General features: G+C 35.8%; 1 protein-coding gene across 1 annotated transcript in view; it reads right to left on the bottom strand.

Moving 5' to 3' along the window:
- Positions 1-2429: 2429 nt before the first annotated feature.
- arap2 (ArfGAP with RhoGAP domain, ankyrin repeat and PH domain 2) overlaps positions 2430-19090 on the bottom strand; it is a 247624-nt gene continuing 230963 nt past the window's right edge. Inside the window, 3 exon segments of the mRNA XM_088920360.1 lie at positions 2430-2581; positions 16356-16457; positions 17253-17370. Coding sequence (XP_088776486.1) covers positions 2430-2581; positions 16356-16457; positions 17253-17370 — 372 coding nt within the window.

The following is a 19090-nucleotide window of genomic DNA, read 5'->3' as shown; positions in this document are numbered from 1 at the left end:
ATTAAACACGGGTTTGCGATTTAAATGGAAATGGGGGTGACGGGAACTCTTAATCTAAATAAAAATAAAATAAATAAAACAGGTTTTGATAGTTAATAACCAATTTTTATGATTTTTCTTCCTCCTGATCAGTTTAGAAATTAGTTTAGAAAAACCTGTAAGGTTTTTACTTCCTAATTAAACTTTTAAAATACATGTTTCGAATAGAAGCAGCATATGACGTTTTCTTCCTGCTATGTAGAACAGATCAGCAAGTTTTTTTTTTCTCCAATCAGAGGGGTGTCAGATGGTGTCAGCCAATCATCATTCTGAAGCCTACCATCATTTCTGGTATAGGGACACCCCAGAATTCTGTTGCATTTTCATTATAGGAAATTATGAAACGCTCAGTTAAAAGCAAGGGAGATTTACCGTTATAGTGGACATAAAAACAAGAGTTTGCTGCGGCGTTATTGGAAACCCAATTTTAACACAAATCGCCGGCATTATATCCTAGAAGACACAGACCGGCGCCAGACCGGGAGAATAAAAGAAAATGCAGACGAACTAGGGATTGGACAGTTTGTACAATTGATGGAAATGTTCAAATAAATGTGCAAAAGAAATAAAAAAATCATTTATTCCTTTATCATATTGGCTAGCTAATGTCCTCTCTTTGCTAGTTACCTGTGGCTGTGTTTCTGCGTTGCGTAGCGATGAGTGACTATATTCTCAAGCGGAGGAACGTAAACAGCTTAATTTTCATGTTAAATCATTTTTTTTAATTAAAATTAATTCTATACAGCAATCGCATATTTGGGGACTGTTTCATAAAACTTCGATGCTTAAAATGTTTAGGGAGAAATGGAAGACTGGTGTGTATTTTTTCTTTAAACTACCAAGACCAGCCATATACAGTACAGTTTACATACAGTAATATGTTTATGTTCCTAAATTAATATTGGTTATGACCTTCAGATGCGTTATGCTCTTCTTCTTTTTATGCTCAGCTACTAAAATTTCCCTTTAGTGGTAAAATTGCATATAAATATTCAATACTAAGCGGATTAAAACGTGCACAGTAAAGACATTAAATGATTAAATCTTTTCACTACCAACCAGTGCACCACGAGTGCCCCTGTCGGTCATTTTGGCCAGCCAATCACTTACTGTGGTAGACTGCGGTGGCTTCTGAGTAGTTGCGTGCGGTACGGGTTTGTACCGTGCATTTTGAATGGCTGCATCTGTACACATTCTGACACAGCTACCTGCTTGAACACATTAAATTTAATTTTAATTTCTTAAAATGTAGGTTGTGATTTAACTATTGTTTCAGATAAAGGTTACTGTGTGAGGTAGTAGAGAAATCTACAGTAATTATGTTCCCTAATCCCAAACATCCATTGCTTTTCTTAATGCTTTAAAATTGCAAACTAATAAGGCTCTGTTTTCTTTATTCTATTTTGAATTGTTCACTTAAATTTGGTGCTATAGTTCATTATTATTAATTAATAACATTTAATCCCAGTATACTTCGGTAGGATTTTCTTTATGTACAAGGTTTTAGGCTTGTCATGCAGCAAAAAAATTAGGTATATTTTCAAATTTCACTCTTGATTAGACCTGAGTATGTGGAGACATGTTAATAATTAATTTTAAGTGCTTCATGAGCAAGAATAAAAAAAAACTTTGACTAAGAACTGAAATATTCTTAATTGGTATAGTATACTTCAAAGTGCTTCAGAATGTGCATAATTATAAGAGTAAAAGGTGTAAATTAGTAAGGTTATGTGAGGAAACTGATATTCTGTAACTATATTCAGACCATCAAATAACAACACATTTTTTGCTGAGTGTTTATATAATTTATTGAAGAACTAAGCTCCTTGCTGTGTTTAGTTTACATTCTGATATTACATGTCTTTATTTCTCCGTGCATAAAATAGACAGTTTTAATGCTATGGGACTATGTTTTACATTTATTTCTTCTCTATTTCAAAATTATTAGAATGTTGAAAGAAACAAAAATGTCTAGTTTTGCAATTTTAATAATCTTGTTTTTGTACTTTGCAAACTACAGACATTAGCTTAGGTATGCCTGTGAAATACAATTAACATGTTTTAAAGTATCTGATGTAGTGACTGACATCTCCTAATTTTTACAATACATGCTCCACACACCTATAAGAATACCAGCAGAAAATGCAGAGCTGAAAACTCTTATGAATGGCATTGCAAGTTCACAGAATTCTAAAAAGCCACAGGGATTGCTGTTCCTTGTATGGCTGACCCAAGTCTGACATATCAATGATGCCACACATGCTGTGGAACTCTTAGTTACCCAAAATGCACAAACTGAACTTTAATTCTGGTATCTTTTTAGTTTGTTTGGTTTGATATAGCTTGAGAATTTTATTGTCACATTATTTGAAATAAATAATTCTGATGCATTATTTTAAAATATTTTTGTTACTCACTTTTTTTAACAGTTTTCCATCTCGAAGAATAACATAGCGATCCTGAAACTTGTGACCAGTAAGCAATTTAGAGGTCCCATCCTTGAATTTTAGGAGTTCTCCTTCACTATATTCTTGTGTGCATTCTGAAAAAGAGAAAAAGCATGTACTAGAATTAAAAAATGTAATTGATTTGGCAAAACCTGAGCTAAAACATGGATTATCATATGTTTGATCGAGACAATTGGGAATTTTTATGTCACACACCAGAATTTGGATTTGCTGATAAATTTTACAAATACAATTAAATAATCTATTCAAATCTTACAGTACAAATCAAGATCAATGGAAACATTACTGACAGAATCACCTTAAGAATAGGTAAAGACAGAGATTTCACCCTGTCACCTCACCTGTTTTCTTTATATATAGAACCCCTGGCAGAATGGATTAGACAAGACTCAGAAATTAACTGGATAAAATTAAAAGGACAAGAACATAAAATAGCATCATATGCAAATGATATCCTGCTGCATTTGGAATATTTAACAGATCAATTAAAAGAAAAGTTTAAACTATGTTGGCTATCAACATAATATTTGGGAGTATTTGTCAAAAGACTTATCAAAACTGTAAAACGAGTGTTCTACCATGATTATTATACCTTTTACAATCTCTCCCAGGAGATCTCTATAGAACAATTTAATGAATGGGATAAATTGATTTCAAGGTTCATTTGTAACAGAAAAAGCCAAGGTTTAAATTGAATATGCTTCAATTAACCAAGGAGAAAGGTGGTTTAGCCTTGTCATGTCTAAAATCATAGTATCAAGCAGCTCAACTTAGACATCTAATTTGTTGATATGATCAAAATGATATTGCAGAATGGAAGGAGATGAAGTCTTTGATCAGAGATGAATTCCTTATACAGATGGTTTTGGGTGGTAGATCATTGGCAGAAATTATATATATATATTACACAGAGATAAAACCTGGGTAACAGTACCAATTAAAATTGAGTTTAAAGTAATAAAAACCTCTAACTTGGAGAAAAAAATGTTTCCCTTATGGAAAATGTGATGCATGTTTTAAAACCTGGACCATGAGAGGGATTACTGCAATATGTACCTGTCATGTCAGCATCCTTTGTCTAGGGGTTGCCCTGGGAAACTGTCATATTCTCACAAGGGCTCATGGTTTTCCAGTGTTCACTGCTCTGACCAGATCACCTTTTAGTCTATAATAATTAGCTTATTATTCAATCCCTGCTTTTTTATATAAACCTGGTCACCACGTTGGCAGCATTTCAGCATTTGTTTATCACATCATCCTAATTTTCATTAGCACTCATGTCTCACTCTCCTCTTTATTTCTGCTGAGCTAGACAATCTTTACTCTGCCTATATGTTGCCTCAAGACTGCCCTGAAACCTGTTTGCACAAGGCTCTTTTTTTCTCTTTTTTTATTCTGTTTCTCCATAATTGAGCCTTCTTTTATTATTTCTGACCCCGCGGGCTGTGAGGCAGTTTTTTCCTCAAGCCTGCACTTCACTCAGCAGTTTTCAGCTCCAACATCACCTGACGCATCAGGCTCCAGCCAGCCCTTGCTCTATGCACCAGTCTTTGCACCCTTGCCAGTGCTTCACACCCTGCGAAACAGCATCACTCTGCACAGCAGCCTCCAGCCTGCCTTCCCTGTGTGCAGCAGTCTCAGCAACCTCACAGGCCTTCTAGGCCATCCAGCTCCTTTATCAGGAGGCACGGAAGGATCTTGTACATGAGACTCTGTTGCCGACTGGCAGATTGTGTTTGGCAGCAATCCTGGCTTCCAGCCTTTGCTCTGCACAACAGCCTCAGCTATCAACTCTCAACAATTTTAAAATGAAAGATGAAAGCAGTACATTACTTTACTTTTGTATATGTTCTATCTGTAAATTATTTCATTGTTTAATAGGTTAAAAAGAAATGTAAAAATGTATTGGTACCCTCTTATATATATTTTAAATATGTCTTAAAATATTTAATTCACTGGAACATCTTAACTACAATTGCTGAAATGAAGGAATATTCACAAAACATGGGACAGATAAGAAATTAGTGTACTGTAACAAAAATAATACATATTAATCTTATTAAATTAGCATAGGTCCATTTTCAGATTTTGGTCATCATTGTCAACAGCATGACTTCAGTTGTCCAACTAATTAAAAATGCTGTTGAGGTATACAGAAATATACAGAATATACAGAAGTAACAGCAACTCATTTATCCATGTAACACACTAAACTTATTATATTTAACATCATACTACATTTGACAGTATTGCAACTTACCAAAAAGCAAGTGTATAGGTTAATTACACAGTATTTTAGTGCATCTTTCACACTGAACTTTATTTTCTTAATAAATTGTATAAAAATCATAATCTGCATCAGGTGCTTTGCAAAGATGCAAGCCACCAACACATAAAAACAAACTGCCACTTAGGATTCATGGTTTCCAAAAGGAATGTAATGAATACAATGTAAATTAAATTATTATATGCTTGTTGTAAAAAGTGGCAGAAATTCATACTGATGTATGTACAAGTCTTTCCTTTATCCCAACTTTTAAAGTGGATGAGACATAATGAATAGGGTAACAGGAGTGGGTGGGCTCTGTGATAAATTTGGAGGACTTTTACGAAGACAACAGAATAAGCAAACTGCATACCTAACAGCCAGCACACCCACACAAGAAGCTTTTAAAGAAGCAATGTAGGAATTTACAAGTTTTCTGAGATTGAAATCAGCAACTACAAAACACCAACAAAAGGAAAGATATACAAATATAAACAAATAAATGTAATTAATGCATATGAACATTTTATACATTGAAACACTGCGGTTTACCCTTTTCACTTCTGTATGCATACACACTCACATACAATTTAAAATCTATTGTAGAAAAAAATCATAAACTGAATGCATGGACATATGTTCATATGTTTCTGCACTATTAAAATAACAGTTTGTTAGAAATATATCATGGGCATTAAATATCCATACTATTAATTAACTGGCAAGCAAACAAGATGAAGCTTTTCTGTTTTATAATTAATTACAATATCAGTAGAAAATACAGACACCTGAAAGTCATACTGAAATACAAAATGAAAATAAGAATACACAAACAATAATGATATATGAGGAAATGTACAAATCTTTAAATAATGTAGAATAACCTGAGTAAAACATTTCCCTTGATTGTAATCACAGAATCGTACATACTATACTAGAGGCATTGCACCACGCAACTGCAATAGTGAATCACCATCTGTTTATCACATTCAGTCACCAGTGTAGTGGCAATGCTTATTAATAAATCAGAATTAAGTTTTGCTGTGGTTTCCTAAATGTGGCCCCATCTTTCTTTCTCATCTCTCTGGTGCAGCCACAGAGAAGCTATTCATGCAGTTCTGATTTAGGGTGTTTTCTCTCAGATAAGGAGCAGCTCCCAAATGGGGATGTGCCCAGCCATGCTTAGCTATCATGATCAGTGGTCATTTCTGGCACCTATCTGTCTGTGAGATTCTTGTGGACATCTGGATTGCGGTCCTAAATTTCAGAGGTCATTGTGACTCATCTCTCACCTTGACCAACCAATCAGGAAGCTGCAGGGAGTGGTAAACCCATGTGGGTCTCAATGCCCGCTAAACTTTCAACCAACCATCACTTGTCTTGGTTCTGGTTTTAAAGGCACTGCACAGCTCAGAAACTTTGCATATTCTCTTCATAAATGAATTCCTTAAGTGCTCAGTTGTGAACCTGTGATCTGGTTTCACTACTGAGTGTGAAAGTCCCCTACATTGATTTTCACTCCTTGCTTTATGACATTGTAGATCTTAGTTGTATTCAGACCAAAACAGAAATTATTTTACAGTCTTTGGAGTGCTCTCTTCCTTCTGATTATTTTCTTAGTATCTCTATGAAACCACATAGGACATATTTTCCAGGACCTAGACTTTACTGTTTTGAGAATTCATTCATTTTGAGTCTTTAATATTATGTTTCTGAAGTATAACCATCATCCATTCATCTGTTCCGTTTTACTGCTTACATGTTTACTACCATTCCTTCAAAGTACATTTTTTAAATAATAAACTCATATTTTAGCCTAACATTTTTTAGTTTAAAAAAAATATTTGAAAATTAGAAAAAGAATGTTTTGGTCACGATTTCCCAGTGGTTTATTCCCTTAATTTTATTCAGCCTTCTTGTAAAGATTAAGATTCCTTGACCATCAGTATTGAAAAGGTTCTACATGAAGTATTTGTTAAATGTGGTGATCTTACAACATATTAGCATTCTTTCAGTAGCTTACTCTATCTCACATTTTAAAAGGTTAATAATTTTAATTATTTTAATCATTTCTGTACAGGAAAGGTTGAAAATATTTTGATCTTATATTAAATTACACAAGCTAAGGCTGTTGCTTTATTCCTCATGAACTATTTTTTTTATCTTACCACCATTTTATATTGTTTTTTATTAAAAGAAGTATCTCAACAAAATCATAATCAACATAATCCAAAAAGTATAGTGAGTATAACACACATACAGGGTCAGCCATTCAAAATGAGTGAAGTACGCTGCATTAGAACACGCATAAAAACGCATCATACCGCATGTTGTAAAACCGCCAGGTGGAGCTAATAAAGCTTAATGTCTCATGTACAGCATTTGCCAGAAAACGCCTGGTTTCAAATCCTGGTCATTGCTGAGGGACAGACTTCTTCCAATTAAGAATTTAAGTTGTATGTGATGTTACGATGTTACGACCTGACGATGTCAGGTCACACCTGAAGAAGGCTTCATGGTCTAAACAATATTTTTTACAATTACCAGTAATCAGGGAACAGCTTATCAACACGATGGGCGAACGATTTTTTTATTTTTAAAAAACGAAATAAAAAATAAGATACAATGACATGTTCCTGCCTAACACTACATGACTTTAAAAGCTGTAAAAATGGTTTAGATAGTTAAAAACCACTTTTTAATTAAACCTTTAAAATAATTGAATTCAATAAAAGTTGTACTGATTTAATACCTCTTCATAGTAATATTAATATGGAGTCGTGTAACTAAGCAGCTAATATATCACAAGGGGACATTTTGGAAACGTTTGACATTCGTTTTTAAAAATATTTATATTATTTCCTTATAGTGGTAATAGGCAATAGACTGTCATGTAGTGTGCTGCACCCAGGCAATTCAAAGCCTGATCAGAGAATTACTTTTTTATTACATAGCTGAATACATAAAATAGTCAATCAATCAATTAATCAATCAATCAATCAAAGTTTATTTATCAAATACTTAACAATACAGCATGCAGCAGTAGTTGCTGGCAATGAAATGTCTTTTCTACGAGCTCACCTGGGAGGAAATCACAAAATTAAGGTTACATAATCATAGATAAAAATGTAATAGAAACTGAATAAAATCAACTCAGACAAAACTCAATATAAATAGAGCTGCTATGTGTCCGTCCATGATGTATGTAATATAAAATATATTATGTCCAAGTAATCCAGTATGCCAAATACAATGAAAACTGTATGTACATGTAGTCATTACAGGTGATTTGCTGAAGGAGCTGCAGGTTGGCTATTTAGCAGTCTTATTGCCTGGAGGTAGAAGCTGTTCCGTAATCTGTTGGACTTTGACCGAATGTGTCGCATTCCAGGCAGTGATGCAACCAGTCAGGATGCTCTCAATAGTGCACCTGTAGAAGCTGGCCTGGATATGTGATGGCATGCCAAACGTCTTTAGCCTGCGGAGAAAGAATAGGTGCTGCCGTGCTGTTTTGACCACAATGTTGATGTGGTGGGTCCAGGTTAAGTCCTCTGTGATGTTAACTTCCAGGAATTTAAGACTGCTGACCCTCTTCACTGAAGTCCCATTCATGTAAACAGGTGTGTGATCCTCCTTCTCCCTGGTGTTTCCTATAGGCCACAATCATCTCCTTAGTCTTACTAATGTTCAGAAAGAGGTTGTTCTCCTGTCACCATGCTGCCAGGGTTTCAACCTCCTCCCTGTATGCAGACTCTTCACCATCTGTGATCAGGCCAATGACTGTTGTATCGTCCACAAACTTAATGATGGAGTTTGAGTTATCCCTGGTGACACAATCATGGGTAAATAAGGAGTAGAGGACGGGACTAAGCACACAGGCTTGGGGGGCTCCAGTGTTTAGAGTTAGGGTAGAGGATATGTTGGTGTTCACCCTCACCACCTGCAGACATTCCGTCAAGAAGTCCAGGATCAAATTACAAAGGGAGGTGTTCAGTCCCAGGTCCTGGAGCTTGATGACAAGCTTTGAGGTCACTATGGTATTGAAAGCTGAGCTGTAATCAACAAACAACATTCTCACATATGTTCCTTTCTTATCCAGGTGTGAAAGGGCATTATGGAGGGCAGTGGCAATAGCATCTTCTGTTGACCTGTTCTGGCAATACGCAAATTGCAGTGGGTCTAGGGTGTCAGGCAGTGAGGATGTGATGTATGCTTTGACCAACCGCTTGAAGCACTTCATGATAACTGATGTGAGTGCAACAGGGCGCTAGTCATTCAGGGAACTGGCTCTGGGTTTCTTATGAACAAGGACAATGGTGGTTTTCTTAAAGCAGGAAGGAACTATAGACTGAGCTAGAGAGAGATTGAATATGTTCGAGAAGACATCTGCCAGCTGGTCTGCACATCCCTTCAGAACATGGCCAGGGATAGCATCAGGGCCATCATGTGTGGATTGGTCTTTTTAAAAACTTTACATACATCCACTCTGGATTGGATCAGTGGGTTTCCGTCTTGGATTTCTGGAATCCTCCTGGCTTGATCTGTGTTACTGACCTCAAACCGAGCATAGAATTGATTTTGGAACAATGCTGAAAAAAGAAGAAAGAAAACACAACGAGGTCCCACGAGGTTTCTTTCTTCTTTTTTCAGCATGGAATAAACCTATTACTTGTTACTTTGCAGCCTATGCATGTTGACGCAGCTACCCACCTGGACTATAATGAACTTAGCTCATCAGGAGCTAAATAGTCCACTGTTATAAATTGTTGTTGTCTATGGTGTGAGTTGAGTGATCCTTTTGGCTATATTTTTATATAGTCGGATGAGTAAAAATAGATTGGATTATTAACTGGAGTAAGAAAAGATATTTCACACATACTTTGAAACCATAAGACTTTGGAACAGCGGGAGGCAAGACCCTGCTGGGAGGGGGATGGTATATTGATTTTACTGTGTGAACCGTATTTGCTACAATACTATAATGAGTCCCTGAGGCATATCGTTCAAATTTCGGAATTATAAAAAATAAACCTTTGTTGAGTTTGCACAAGAGACAAAAGGTACCTTTTCAGCAGTTGTGTACTGCTTGCAAAGTAGCTGATTTTGTCAAACAGCTAATTTTCCTTGAAGAATTTAAAATCTGTCTGTACTGTAGCTTTATTTAATTGAACAGAAAGTCACCTTGTTCTTACAAGCAGCTCTGTTATGCAGATTTTGTGTTTACACACCCTTTGAATGAGTTTTAATCAACTTTGTCAGTGAAAAAAATGTCCGTGGTCACTTTTCTTTCTCTCCTGGTGCGAGCTGATAATGTGGAAAACTGATTTTTTATTTTACTGGGAGTGTGAACATTGAGTGAGCACTGGGGCATACATTGAGACTAACACAGTGAGATTACCGAGATCGATAGTTTTAGTAAATATGTTTACAAATATCTGAATTTTTGCTTTCATGAGACAAGGTAAAATTGTATCCAGCTGTGAATCAGCTACGTGACCTTGCCCCTGTGAAGCTGTGAGAAAGAGGTTTAGTGGGCAGTGTTACGTACAGTGTAGTGACCATAGAGTGTTTTAATACACTGTACATTATAACAGTATAAAGCAAGTATGTTTTTTTATGTTTGTAATCTCTATTCTAGCAAGTACATTTTGTATTCAGTTTGCTTCTGTGTGTTAGCTGCAAACGTTCTAGGTGAAAATTATTCTACAAGAAGTGTACCTTTAAAGCGGACGGCACCCGGAGGCCGAAATACCAAACATTTTCAGCTCTGTAATCTCTCAACCTATTTCTCTTTGGCATTTTAGTCATAGAGGTGGGAAGATGCCTCCCCCCTCCTGCCTGACCTATTCCCATTTTTAACCATTCTGTGTCCTAATCACAGCAGGCGACAGAAAGTAGGGAGAGACAGAAAAAAAATGAACCCTCGTTTAATTTTAAACTATATTTTACTGTCATTTTTTATTTTATAAGTTTGTATTTTACTTATTTTTTGATAGTCAGATTTAATGTATGTTTTAACACAGTCTTGCAAATTAATGTTTTTACAAGATGTAGAAGTGCAACAATTTATCACAGTGCGAATTTTAATACTAATTATTGATTACTAATAGTTTATGCACCTGACACCTGACTTTATTTAGATGTATATAAAATATTGAACTGTGACATAACATTCAGAAATACAATCGAAAATAGTCTGTGATATTTGTGTAGATGAAAGTTTTCTAAAATGTTTCTAAAATTAAAAAAATTAAAAATATTAAAATGTATAATCTTTCCATGTGTAATGTCATTAGAAAGTACAACAAGCCTCTTCTTTGTTTAATGATGGTTTCAAATATAAAACTGGTGAGAAAGCTATGTTTAATGATAATTAAAAGATTTTAAATTAAAAGAAATTATTTACATTCCATTATTAAGTTTTAAAGGCAGACGCGGTCAGTGCCATAAACATTGCAAACTGCAGAACGGTCTCCTTATGGTGCCACCTCTTCTTTGACTGAGCTCAGTGGGTGGTGTGTTATTTTCTCAGCCACCTGCTAATCTGCTTCACACCACAGGAAGAGAGGATAATGAAATTGTACTGTATTACTATGAAATGCGTGTTGCCTTTAAAAAATAAAGTGTTTAAAATGCTTAATGAAAAAGTTAAAAAAAACTTACAGCTTACACAAAGATTCTAAGATGATCACATGGAAGAAAAATCTCCCATTTTTTGTGGATTTTGTGTTTTTAACTAAACCCGTTTTTATGGGTTTTAAAATCATGCAATGTCTATTTTGACACACACGTTATTGTTTCCTATTTTTGATTTTCTTTAAAATTAAAAGAATCGGTTGCCCATCGTGCCACACAATATAATGTTACATTCTTATGGTTTTGAGAGACATCAGAATGCATCAACTAATGCTTAAAAATATAGCAAAGTGCACTCTCATGTAATGAAGTCACTTGCACCTGGGATCCACTTTATTCAAACCAGGTACTAGATTTTGTTTAAATAAAAGCTGTGAAAGTTTTCACAAATCACGATCTTTAAATCTATGGGTTGCAGGCTCTGTGTAATTCATGTTTTATTTCTTTATTAATATCACTTAACATTGAATATGTTATAATATATAAAAAACTAAAAAAATGGTAATATAGTGTGCATAATATATACTATTTTATTTTTTTAAAAGTCTTTGTTAGAAGAAAAACTTGTAACCAAAGCAGGTATTGAACTCAGAATACCTAGACAGAACCCCTGTTGGCATTCCCACTGTACCACCAGGCTACTTGGAAACACAGCTGAGATGAACAGCTTAAAAATGTCAAATTAAAAATAAAACCTGTTTTATTAAATACTACCAGCTATATAAATACATATATTAAGATGCTTAAATTAATATTGTTATTAATTTCTTTAGATATGCAATTCCATATTATATTAAATTTCTGTAAATTTAAATTATTTACTGTAAATTTCCACAACTGGCGATCAATTGATCACCCAAGGTTTGCAAATTCTGTTCTGTCCTCCTTATCTTGTTTCTCTTCCCCTGACCCTCTAGAGGACAAAATACAGTTACCTGACAGTGCTCTTTTATCTACCCTTGACACCTTTGCTCCTTTAAAAACTCGAACCATCTCCTTCTCTCACCCTGGCCCCTGGTACAATGACCATCTGCGATCCATGAAGGCAGCATCTCGCAAACTTGAGCATAGGTGGCATCTTTCTGACCTAAATGTACATTATCAGGCTTGGAGAGATTACTTATCTGAATAAAAGGTTACTATAGAGTTTGCTAGATCCACCTACTTCTCTCACATCATTGAAAATCACCAAAACAACCCCAGACATCTTTTCTCCACCATCAACAGACTGCTCAAGCCAAACTGCCTCACCACATTACCTGCCTCATCACAACTTTGCAACACATTCTTAGATTTCTTTAGTTCTAAGATTGACAACATCCGGCATCACATTCTCTCCACTACGCATATCATTTCCATACCTCCTCCCTCCTCATCCAACTTCTCTGGTTCCCTTCTCTCCAGCTTCTCTCTTCTTAACTCAGCATCCCTCAGCAAACTAGTTACAGCATGAAACCCACCACATCTATTTTAGATCCCATTCCCACCACTTTATTTCAGTCCTGTTTCTCTTCTCTCTGTCCCATTGTCCTCAATATTATACATGAATCCATGAGCACTGGCATTGTACCAACGGTCCTCAAAACTGCTGCCATTACCTGCTGCCCTAACAATTTTCACCCCATTTCCAACTTACCCTTTCTTTCTAAAATTCTAGAACGTGCTGTCACACTTCAGTTACATAACCACCTCATGACAAACAACCTTTTCTAACCCCTCCAATTTTGTTTCCTTTAACTTCACAGCACAGAAACTGCCCTGGTCAAAGTCACAAACGATCTTCTAATAGCTTCTGATTCTGGTTCTCTTTCTATACTCATCCTTCTTGATCTCAGTGCTGCTTTTGACACTGTTGACCATAACATCTTACTTTCTCATCTTGAGACTGTGTTTGGAGTTTCTGACACTGCCTTCAAATGGTTCAACTCTTACCTCACTGATCGCTGCCACTTTGTCTCTCTCAATGGGTACAGGTCTGAAATTGGTCTTGTTAAGTCTGGTGTTCCTCAGGGCTCAATACTGGGCCCCTCGCTCTTCAGCATTTACATGTTCTCAATTGGTCAGCTTTTAAGATCACGTGGCCTCAAACCAAACCTGACACTGATGTGGCTGTCTCTATTCTATCTAATTGCATCTCTGACATAAAAATTTGGATGACTCAAAACTTCCTTCATCCTAACTGCGACAAGACTAAAGTCATGCTTATTGGCACCCCCTCATCAACTCCCCTACATCAGTCCTGTAACCCTATCTGTAGATGGCTCTGTACTTGAGCTTCAATCAAAATTGAAAAACCTTGGGGTTATATTTGATTCTGGCTTAACATTCGACCCACTTGTGCAGCACACTGTCAAAACTTATTTTTTTCACCTTAGAAATACTGCAAGACTACGCCCTATGCTATCATTAACTGTGGCTGAAAAGCTGATAAACACATTTGTATTCTCTCAAATTGACTACTGCTCTACTCGCCGGGGTATCTAAATCTACTCTGAACAAACTGCAGTATGTCCAAAATTCAGCAGCCAGAATCCTGACCAGGTCTAGTGCAAGTATTCACATTACTCCTATCCTGGAGTCCTTTCACTGGCTTCCTGTCAAATTCCACATAGACTTTAAAATCCTCATGCTCACCTATAAGGCTCTGCATGGCTTGGCACCTCAATACCTGTCTGAATCATTATCGCCCTACTCCCCACCTCGCAACCTTCGCTCTTCTAATTCTGCTCTCCTTACTGTCCCCCAAGCCAGTCTACATTGTATGGGTGACAGGGCCTTCTCCTGTTATGCCCCCAAGCTCTGGAACTCTCTCCGCAAGGATATCAGAGAGTAACCATCTCTAAACTCCTTCAAATCCAGACTTAAAACCATCTTCTTCAGAAAAGCCTTTATTTAACTGATTCCATTCTTCACCCCTCTGCTCTTCTTAGTACCACCATCCACAGTCTCCTCTATATATTGTAATTGTGTTTCATCTTATGTATTCTTCTTATTTATTGTTATTGTCATCCCATAAAGCACTTTGAAAAGCCACCTTTAAAGGTGCTATATAAAATAAAGTTTATTATTATTATTATTATTATTATTATATTCCCTATGTAGTGGATTCTATAAAGTATGAGGTTTTTTACTGCAATTGCAAGCGCAAGTATTCATAGAAAAGGTTAAAACATGGATTACAGAGGGAGTTTCAGAAATTAAACAGAGGTCTGGAACACCCTGTCTCAAAAATAGACGTTTAATAAAATGAAGTTTGTAAAAACAATGACAAATCACCCCAAACAAAATACAATTTTAAAAAACAAGCAGTTTGGAATTATTAGTTGTTATTAATAAATCACTTAACTTTGAACTTGTTGTGATATCTACAAATACCAACAAATTTAATATAGTGTCAATAATAATTACTATTTTAGTTTTTCAAAGAAATGTTTATTTGTTAAAAGAAAACTCATGGCGAGAGCTGGGTTCCAACCCCCGGCCTCGAACATGTGAGTCTCACACCAAAGTCATTACACAGACACACCGCTTGACAACTTAAGCTATAGCTGATAAGGGCAGGCTATCACAGGTGAATGAGTAAAACTGATGCAGATGTTTACAAAGAAAGTCTACTACTGTAATAATTTGAGCTTTATGAATTTAATGATATCGTTATTAATTTATTTAGATATGCAATTCCATATGATATTCCCTATTAATTAAATTCTAAAAATTATGCGTTTTTTTACTGTGATAGCAAGCGCAAGTATTCATAGAAAAGGTTAAAACATTATAACGTTTTATGAAGTATTATATGAACTTAATATTATGAAGTATTATATTAACTTTTTATAAACTTAATATAGTCAGCAGGAGCACGTAAAAACTTTTCCAAAATAACCAATTGACTAATAACTTTGATGCTTAAAATGTTTAGGAAGAAAGTGGAATACTGGTGTGTTTTTTTTTATTTAAACTACCAATACCCTCCATATACAGTTTACATAATATGTGTATATTCCTAAATGAATATTGTTTATAACCTTCAGACATGTTCCTCTTCTTTTTATGCTCAGCTACTAAAATTTCCCTTTAGTTGTAAAATTCTATATAAATATTCAATATTAAGCGAATTTAAACATGCGCAGTAAAGAGATTAAACGAAGCAATCATTTCACTAACAACCAATGCACCACGAGTGCTGCCTGTCGGTCATTTTGGCCAGCCAGTCACGTACTGCAGTATAACATGCTAAAATATAGATCATTTCTTGCAGTACAGGGTTTTACTGTGCATTTTGAATGGCTGCATCTGTATAAGTAACATATGAGAAAACAAAACATTTCTAAGTTTAATAGCCTAAACATTATAGAGTATATATTAAATATATTCTATATATAGTAGTTTATATATATTATAATTATATACTCTTACAAATTTTTAGTATAAATTCAAATTAATATTAATACACACGTTGTTTCTCTTGATTCTGGATTTATGACATACAATATTGTTTTAATATTGCTAGAGTGCCAAATAGTATCAGAAAAATGATTTAGCTGTTTTTCATCTGACCTGTTTTGGTATGTAGCTATTGTTTTTTTTCACCATTGTTTCCAGAAATACTGTCTAGTACCTCTGAAATTTAAATTGTTGAAACATGTAGATAATTAAAATACCAGCAGTAAGCAATTAGACTGCTAATGCAGAGCAATTTATTTTAATGTATTTATTTCTTCCTAGTAATGCAGTTACTCGGAAAATATACTACATGAAAACATTATATATTGTAACTAATTTGTATTCAATCAGTCATTTAAAAGGAGAAGGACTACTTTAAAATATGTAAATGGACACACAGGATTCTAATGTAAATTTTAAAATCCATGCAGACATCAAGGAACAAAAAATCTTAGTAAACATTTTAAAAAATACATACCTTGTAGGGGTTTATTCATTGTGGCTGTGCAATTTTTTTATTACTAAGTAGGCAGAAGCAGGATCTTCAAGAGAACAACATTCAAGAACTTGCTCTAGGACCTTTTCTTTGTAGTGTAATGGGCACTCTGCAGTCAAGAGTTTTCAAACAGGGAAGACAATATGCAGTAATTACATAAAAGATAAAAAAAAATCCATAGTGGAAAAAAGCTGTTAAGTAGAAAAAACTATTGATGTTTATAAAAGAAGAATTTGCATTAGACAAAAATATGTAATTAAACTATAACATATCAGAGGAAAAGCATATTTTAAGCACACTTGTTTCCATAATTAATGTAATTAATATAATGTGAACATTTACATTGTGAACATTTGTGAATGTGAGACAATTACCATAAGTATGACTGGGGTATTTCATTGGACTAAAAATTTCATGTTTAAAACATGAACACAATCACTGAATCCCTTTATGTCAAACTCAGGCTAACTGAAACCACTGTGAGAACATAAAACTCACCCTTCACTAGTTACTGTAACTAATTCAGCATATGTCAATCCATGTACAAGTGACAGAGACCCAAACAACCTTTAGGAGCAGGTCAGCTGAAATCACTAAACTAATTTACCACTAGCCTGCCACACCTTATTGATCAACCCTATTGATGACAAATGTTAACCAGCAAAATGAATTTACTTTGAGTAACACACCTATGTGTGTTAAAAAAAACTCTTTGAACCTGCTCCAAAAAAAGATTTTGTTATTTTCCTGATAATAATTCTGATGAATCTATCATGAGAAACCAGAAAACTTGTAACTTGTTAAACAGAAAAACAGGTTGCAAACTGTTTTCTACAATAATTACAGTACTCCCCTAAAATTACAACAGAGGAAACAAAAAAACATATACGCTTAAAGATCATACCAAGCTCCCCATTCTCAATTGCTTCAAATGTAATCCAAATTTCATTCTTGCTTGGAACAACATTTTTCATTTCTAACACCATGTCAGTCAGCTCATCTGCTCTCAATGTTGGAGAAACCTATAATTTAACAGAAAAACAGATATGTAACAACTAATGAAACTACGTCCAGTTGTGTTTTCTCTTTCTGTTTTGCCACAGACATACCTTAAAGTCTCATCATCTGAAAGCTTTTTACAATAAATACAGCCGAGGACCCTGCTACGCGCAGTGAGGGCGCTGACGTCAGCGCACTAGCTCCGCTACACATTTGCACTGCTGCAATTGTTCTCTGACAATTTAGTTATTGCTTGATAAAAGCCCAAGGCCCATAAAAACTAATCAGGAGTGACTTTTTCCATTAACTATATTATTCTCTTAATTTCAGTGTGATCATTGTCATGTTCCACTGACATATTAAAGTACAGAAATATGAATTTAGGAGTTAAACTGCTGTTCAAAGTACTATAGGCTGTAAATCCTTTAACTCATAAACATTTTCTGCTTCAAAGTCTTAAACTTGGTTACTATCATTACTTAGGAAAGGTTTTGATGTGCTCATTCTAATTGTAGTGGTTTGATGGGATTACTGAGACAATTATCAATTGTAGCAGTAATCACGAGGTTGTTCGTTGGGGCTTTTAGAAAATCAATCGTCAGAACAACTAACAACGCACACACACGGGTTCAATACACGAGATACATTTATTAATATGAACTGTGCACCAAACATATACTAGTCTGCCTGGATACGAGCGGCAGACCTTACTGTGAGGGTTATCAATATACAAGGTATATAATCTCGAAGAGATGCAAATACAAAGAGATACACAACAGAGAATATATGTCAATATATATCGTTCGGTTACCAAATCGCTAATCAGTGTTATTACCCACTGTTACTCTAAACTCGGAAGTAAATACATTACTCATGAATTAAATTGATAACAACTTGTGTTGAGGTACAATTAAATTCTCGAGACGCAATGTAGAACATGGGGTTTACTTATCCACTGTGTTTGGATTTGGAATTTCCCGGCACGAACACCAAACCAGCTGACAGGCTCTGTTGCAGCCTCTGTTCCAGCGGTTGTCCAATGGGCGTTGTGTCGGCGTCCTCTGGCTACCGGCCAACCAGTCGAGGTGCAGCTCGGAGTAGGACGGGCGGAGGAATCTAACTGCGGCGCGCAGGGCAGTCGTTGCTCCGAGGGGATCTACCAGCAGTCCGGCTGACTAGTAGAAAGTCTCTATGCACAGAGTGTGACCGCGAGTCCTCACAAGTCACTCTTTTGCCTGGGAAGAAGCTGGTTCGTTCCCGGTCCAGCGCTGCTTCTGAATAAGCTATTCAGGTTGTCGACAAGGGTCCAACTGTAGGCTGCCGTTGATCAAGCGGAGCATTCACGTTGGTAGAATTCTGAATACGTACGGGATCCTCGGCCTCGCGCTTAGAACAAAGTCCAAGTCCTTTTGCAGACAACAGCAGTTGTCACGTGATTGTCTCTGAGGATGCGCGAAAATGGCCAAGGAGAGCCCAGAACTGAGCTTGCGCTCCCTTTTTGATCAAGACCCAGATGTGTGCTGATTGGTTGAGAGTTTGGCGGGCATTGGAGACCCACGTGGTATTACCAGTCCCTGATTGGTTGGTCAAGGTGAGATATAAGTCACTTACTCTTGACACTTAGAAATGCAGTCCAGATGTCCATTCGGCACTCCCTAGACTGATAGGCGCCAGTGGATGACAATTGATCATGATAGCCAGGCTTAGCTAATTGCATCCCCGTCTGGGAGCTTGCTTCTTATC

Source organism: Atractosteus spatula, chromosome 1 (genome assembly GCF_055471065.1).
Source record: "Atractosteus spatula isolate fAtrSpa1 chromosome 1, fAtrSpa1.hap1, whole genome shotgun sequence".
NCBI classification, from domain to species: Eukaryota; Metazoa; Chordata; class Actinopteri; order Semionotiformes; family Lepisosteidae; genus Atractosteus; species Atractosteus spatula.
Note: the sequence above shows the minus strand (reverse complement) of the source record. Positions and strands in the feature narration are given on the sequence as shown.